The 6,962-nt window shown below is 41.0% G+C and overlaps 1 protein-coding gene across 1 annotated transcript in view; it reads left to right on the forward strand.

The window, feature by feature from the left end:
- Nucleotides 1-6,962, forward strand: part of LOC102384375 (von Willebrand factor D and EGF domain-containing protein-like) — a 328,357-nt gene that overhangs the window by 155,430 nt on the left and 165,965 nt on the right. Inside the window, exon 12 of the mRNA XM_025214561.1 lies at nucleotides 2,399-3,351. Within this exon, the coding sequence (XP_025070346.1) occupies nucleotides 2,399-3,351 (953 nt within the window). The remainder of the gene's footprint in view (nucleotides 1-2,398; nucleotides 3,352-6,962) is intronic.

The following is a 6,962-nucleotide window of genomic DNA, read 5'->3' on the forward strand; positions in this document are numbered from 1 at the left end:
TCATGCATCTGCTGATGCACGATAAAGTGCCATTGGCTTTTCTGATGGCTTCGTCACACTGCTGACTCATGTTCATCTTAGAGTCCACTAGGACTCCAAGATCCCTTTCCACTTCCGTGCCCCCCAGCAGGTCATTCCCTAGGCTGTAGTTGTGCTGGACATTTTTCCTCCCTAGGTGCAGCACTTTGCATTTCTCCTTGTTGAACTGCATTCTGTTGTTTTCTGCCCACTTGTCCAACCTGTCCAGGTCTGGATCTACCTGAGCTGCTGTTATGTATCCCAAGGGTGTCATGGTTCAGATGCTTCATGCCACCAGTTCTCTCCTATGGGTCTCTCTTCCCAGTCAGACATCTCCTGTAATGTATCATGGCCTGGAACTCCCATGGACAACTGAAGTGGCTCAGCCATTAGGAGAGATTATGGCTCAAGATGAGATACGCAGCTGTACCTATGCTGAAGAATGGGGCATTAGTCAAGGCACCAAAACCCCCACCTACTGCCAGGTGGATGCAGAGATGAATGTGACTTCAAACCAAAGCAAGACACAATGTTTTGATTTGAGAATATCAAAAAACTTTGTTTTGTATTTTTACCGAAAAATTGTCAAAACACACACTTTTTTACATTTCTGAATCACCATGTTTTTCAACTTTTAATCTGTGAGCAAAGTTTTGATAGTTCAACTTCTCGTCCTGATCTGGGATGAAAACAAATATTGAAATACAAGAACTTCCTGATAGATGGTAATTACATTTTTCAGCTGGCTCTAAAAATAATTGCCCTGGAATCCATGGTTTTTGTGAGGATTTCTAAGAAAGCAGACCTAATTCTACTGCATTAGTTAGTTGAGATGTCCTTACAATTTAGCTCATAATGGGACTCTTTCCTCTGAGGCAGCTTCACTCCCTGGTGACACTACCATTCAGCAACAGGGCAAGTGTCTGGTGTACCTCTATTGGAAGTTAAAGTTTCCATTGCACTTTTCAGAAAGGGCAGGAGGTCATTTCATTAGTCCCTCACTCAAGAAAACACCTTCATTTGTCCTAAACAGACTGAGAGCAAACGTGGGCTGCATACTGGCTGCAGCATTTGCCTGTTGTCATTCCAGTACCAATATCCTGCTCAGTAACTTTAATTTGTACAATTGAATGAGTATGAAAGCTGCTTTGTGAAATGAAATTTTATTCTGTTGTTCCTGCTCATTGTGAAAAAAGTTCCAGAGAAGCACTTGTATTTCTTACACTGAAGGGACATTCTTGAATAGGCTGAGACTGGTTCCCTCTGTCTCTACCACTCCAATAACTTTTAATAAAGTTTTACTATTGTATTAGTAGCCACAGTCATATGCACCACTTTTGCTGAACTGGATAAGCCAACCAGCCCCTCACACGCTGTCATTTTCCTGAATTTCTATATTTTTATTTGGGAAACAAAGGCACAAACAAACAAACAAAAAACCTGCAAGAAAATTTGATTTCTGTTGAATTTTCAAGTCTGACTGCACACACAGTACCAGGAAGGTCTGGGCCTGAAGTCCATCATATATAACTGTAAAGGTCCAAGTACTCTTATCGTATAAACAACAAACCATTAAAAATCCCTTTCTCATGAGACCTGGAGGCAAACTTTAATCATGGTTGCTTATTCAATAGTTGCTTATTCAAACTGAAATACTTTCACTACTGGTGGACTAAATTAAAAAAGGAAATAGTCTTAGCCTATGTGACACCTTATATCATATCTAATATGATGCCACACATTTATGATCAAGTTGTGATCATGCTGTTGTGAGTGTCAGCAGAAAAGCTAAAATAAAAGCTCCTTTAGATTTTATTAAATCTTAAGTAAGCACATACACAAATGCTTTTGAAAGCAATAACATTTTTAAGGCAAAAATCATGCTCTAAATGAGGAGAGAGAGGATGTAATAGTATGGTGCGCAAGGAATGTTAAATAAATGCAAGTGTTTAAAATGAACTTTTTGAGCCAAAAATACATCTTTGGTGTAACCTGCCAGGCTCCAGCTATGTTACATCAGGGATGAATCCGACACCTTATTTAAATCTACTTATGTAGAAAGATAACCTTTGCAGAAAAAACGTGCACCTTAAAAACATTCTGCAAACTGATTTAATGAATTTAGGCACTGATCCAGCAAAGCACTTCAGCATCTGCTAGTCCTAGCACTTAAGAACTGCAGTTCAGGGAGGGTTGTGAAATAGTGACTGGAGACCACTGAGACTATCCCTGCACCAACTAAAGCTTATTCCTCACTATTTTACTGAATGAGGAACTTATATATTCCTTAGTTTACACAAGAAAGCTTAGTTAATATTATATATCATTTGTTGAAAGTTTCACCTCCCCTTCATTGACTTGTCTTCTTTTTTTAAAACAGAATACCCCCAGGGAAGAGTTTATTTGACAGGACTCCAGCACCTTCTGAAGTAGAGAAAAGGAAAAATTACTGCAGGTGTCCGAAAGCATCCACCGCATCCCTGCACTTGGTAAACACGCTGAATACCTTCCAGAATTCTTTCCCTCAATCTCTGCACTGCCATTACGATAATGTGGATTATACTTCTGCAATCCCATATCTAGATGTTACATCTGAATTTGTCACTTACCCAGAAATAGAATCTACTTTAAGAAGTGATGGGAAATTGTTGGCCAAGTTTTTTGATCCAAGATATCTGCCTACATCAGTCAAAAAGCGAGATAGCCCTGAGGGCAGATTAAAACAATATGCACAAAAAGTTTCCTTCAAAACCCCCCAAATCAATAGCTTTGTTAACTCCACTAAGCCAAAGGAAGTGCTAGAGAGAGCAAAAAGGGAAGAAGACTATTCCGAATACTCACCTCTTTATCCATTTCAAAGCCTGAGTCAAACAGACTCAGAAAGCTTTACATATTTTTTTCCAGAGGATTACTTTGAAGGGAGTCAGCCAAAAATCCAGGCAGTGTGGCCTACTCCCAGTGGCCTAACCTCAACTAAAGCCTTGGAGATCTGTCAGCAGGTTCTTGCTAATTCTACTATTGGCTTGGTGTGTAATGACTTACTGGGAACACAGCTGGATGAGGCAATTGATATGTGCCTTTTAGATTTACAACTCAAGGATGACTGGGCATGGGAAGGTGCAATGATAGCATTTTTGGAAAATGAGTGTGAAAGAAGAGTGCTAGAAAACAGAAGCAGGCTGCTGCATGCAGAAAATGGGATGCCTGCTATCCAGGAAGAAATCCTCAGAGCTCTGAGGTGTCCTAGTTTCTGCAATGGGAATGGACAGTGCACTGAATGGGGATGCCAGTGCTTTGAAGACCACATTTCCTATGACTGTAGCATTGCCAAAAGTAAGTAAAAAATTCTGTTTGTTCCGACCCTGCCCATCTTCCTGTGGTATTAAAGTTATTAGGTGGAACATCTGCACGGAGTTGTTTGCTCTTCAAACAGCTTTCTCAGTAAGATATTTGATGAATTAGTAATCAGTTTTTGACCTTGAAGAGCTGATCAAAATATCTGGTTGGCTGGTCCTTCACTTTTTCGCCTCAGTAACTTTTTAAAAATGGATTTTACAAGCCCCTTAGCAAATTGGTTTTACAGAAGTGATTTTCTTTACATCTGATCTATCACCTGCATGCTGACAAACATACTGCTGACAAAAATGAGGGTCCTGCTAACCTTGCGGTCGATATACATGCTAGCACTGTATAGAGGGTTCTTTCTTCCTTATAACCAGAGAGTAAAATTTGTAAATGAGTTTGGAACATTACAAAAGTTGAAACAAGTCATAGGAATAAGTAATATTTTCAAAGTCAGAGGGTAGCATAACCAGGCAAGGGACATCATCTAACCTCAGATATATTTAAAAGGCTTGTACTGATGTGGCTAAGCATTAACATACGTCTTTCAAATAATTTAGTCCTGAAGCCCAGTCCCAAAAGGACTTATGAACATACTTAGACTTATGGAAGAGTCTTTAATGGGTTTGCTTCTTACTTATGCCAACACAACTCAGGACACATGAGAAACACTAGTGGCTAAAGTAAAGCACAAACATAAATGTTTATGTTCACTTTACAATAGAAATGTAAGTCCTGGTTCAAGTGAGAGCTTAAGTTAATGCTTAAAATTAAAAATGTAATATTTAAGTGCTTCCATTAGTAGGAATGGGATTATTCAAGTTTTTCACAACAAGCTGGTGCAAACATACCTGTCACTGCCTTAGTTTCCCCTTCCCAAGTTAATAAAACGTCTATGATAGATGCTCTCTCACTTTGCTAGGAAACTGGTTCATTACCGTAGAGGCAAACACCACAGATTTAATTCCCAGGCTTCCTACATAGTGCAAACCCTTCATGCAGAGCTCTTAGCTGAAATATTCCTCTTAACGTACTCCTGCTCCTTGCAGGTCTCTCTTCCTACAAGCTCCGTCTGTTTCCCGGCTGCTTCCTCAAATAACCACAGGCAGAAGGCTGGTTTCTAATAACATGCTCTCTGTCACACAACCCTTGTATACTGTCCCCACCTTACTGTGGGCCAGCTCACTTGTGACAACTTGGAGACAATTTCATAAATGGTTTGAATGACCTAGTTTTAGGTCTCACATGAATTCATTATATTAATTACAAAATTAACATTCACACTTTTAACAGTGTTTCTAACAAAACATAAAAATATCCTTTTCTGGGACCACTTTTCCCACACAAACTTTTCTCAGATTTGCAAGGTGACATTTCATTTAGAAAGCAACACATGGCAGTTCTCTTCATTATAGTGTGCATATATTATTTTCTGTTCACTGAAATAGCAAGTGCATTACAACTAGATATGGAAATCTTGTGCACCTTCTCCATTTAACAGCTGTATCCGAATGCAGTTGCTGCTTTCTATTCTACACATGGATGGGAGGGAGGGAAATGATCCATGCATAGTATCATGGATTAAAGCCGTTTTTGCAAGACTTCTCTGGAATTGCACCATACATTTCTCAGCTGAAACTAAGAACCTGGACAACTTTCTTTCTCTCATTAATGTTTGCAAGGTGATTTGGAGCTGTGGGCAAAAACAGCTTTAGAAATGGAAAGAACATCTACATTTTTATACAAGGACTTGTCTAGAACACATTAATGTGGACATCAGATGTACTAGGGTGTTTTCAGGTTACGTATAGAGAAGCTAGAGGCCAGTCACAAATATGAAGAAGGATCAAACTATAAGGAAGAGAAATTGCCAAAGTGAGCCGCCAGCACATATTTTTCTCTTGAAGGGAAGAAAAATCCCTAAAACAAGCAGATGCACAAACATCCCTTTCAAAAGGTGCAGCTGACCTGAGGAACCTTTAACATTTGTTTTTCCAGTTTCTACAATCCTAGAGAGATTACATGCTGCCTTCTCATAAACAGCAAGTCATCACCTTAGACTCAAAACAAGTCGTCCACAGTATACCCCAACGCACATACTTGCAAGAGCCGCTCACACACTTCAACAGATAAAAATAAGAATGAATAAACCCACAGTCTTACTAGGTTTGGTCCAAACAGTAACTACTAATAACTTGTTTCAGAAGTTGGATTTTTTCTAGTTGCGAATTCTTTAACAGCAGACTGATCTTTTACCTACTGCAACCCTAATCCTACAAGTAGGATCTCCGGAATGAGTGCCAGAAGTGTGTGGCATGGCGGCTTCTTTAATCTTGGAGTTTCCCTGCATGTCCCACAATCGCTGATTGGCAGAGGGGCCCTATTGCTTGCCGCTTGCCACCTATGCCTGATGGCGGGGTGGCGAAGATTGCAGTTTGAAATATGCTGCCATTTTTGCCTCCCTACCATCAGGCACAGGGGGTGAGTGATGGAGCCCCTCCACCAATCAGTGCAGGGGGGGTCTAAGGGGGAAACTGCAAAATTAAAGAAGCACCCATGCCACACACTTCCCACGCAAATTCCAGAGATCCCTACCTACAACGTGATTCAAATCCCTGTGCCCCTATGGTAGTCTGCCGAACTGTGCCAGATGTCAGTACAAGGATTCCTATGAAGGACTGCTATTTCTGAAACAATTATTTTTCAAGAATTGTTTTTCACACATGTTTATAAATAATCAAATAAACAGGAATGCAGGTATGGTTGCACCAACCAATGTTGGTATTTAAAAAATAACTGTTCACGTATAGCTTGCTCTAAAGCTGAAATATTTCTGAAATCTGAAACTAAAGCAGCTTGAAAAATGTCATTCAAAACATCCCTTTTTGCTGTCATGTAAAAGGAAATTTCTATGTTGGTTAACTGTTGTCAGGTAACTTAACTTTCATTAAAAAGTGAAAACCATCAATCACTCAGTTAACAATTTCTGAAAAACAAAATCAACAGAAAATCATAGAATCATAGGGCTGGAAGAGACCTCAAAAGCCATCCATCCCTCTGTATGAATGTAGGGCTGCTACTCCTGAATCATCTATTATTAATGCTTTTCCAGCTTCCTCTTGAAAACCCCCAGTGAAGGAGATTTCACCACTTCCCTGGGCAATCTAGTCCACTGCCTCACTGCTTCAACAGTAAGCAAGTTTTTCCTAGTAGTTTTGGCCACAAAAAATAATGAAGCATAAAGATATTGAGTTTTTTCCCAAAGGTAAGTAGGGATGGGGGGGGGGGTTGACTGCCCCCCCACATGGTCACAGTCCCCCCACCCCCCTGTCCACAGCAGCAGCAGCCATGAGGGTGCTCAGGGTCCACTACTGGAAGAGCACCCCCACAGCACGGCATGGCCTTAGCCACCTGGGACCTGGTGCCACCTGTGGCACATGGCATGGACCAGACCCAGCCTGGGGGCATGTGCCTTCAGGCAGGACCTTGTCGCTCTTGCTGTCATCTGGGGTCCGGGCACCACACGCTGGGGCCATGTGCCCTCTGACTGGGTCAGATCCTGCCTCTGAGCACCCTGTACATAGCTGAGCTAGGCCCGCTCC

Source organism: Alligator sinensis, unplaced genomic scaffold (assembly GCF_000455745.1).
Source record: "Alligator sinensis unplaced genomic scaffold, ASM45574v1 scaffold1176_1, whole genome shotgun sequence".
Taxonomy (NCBI): Eukaryota; Metazoa; Chordata; order Crocodylia; family Alligatoridae; genus Alligator; species Alligator sinensis.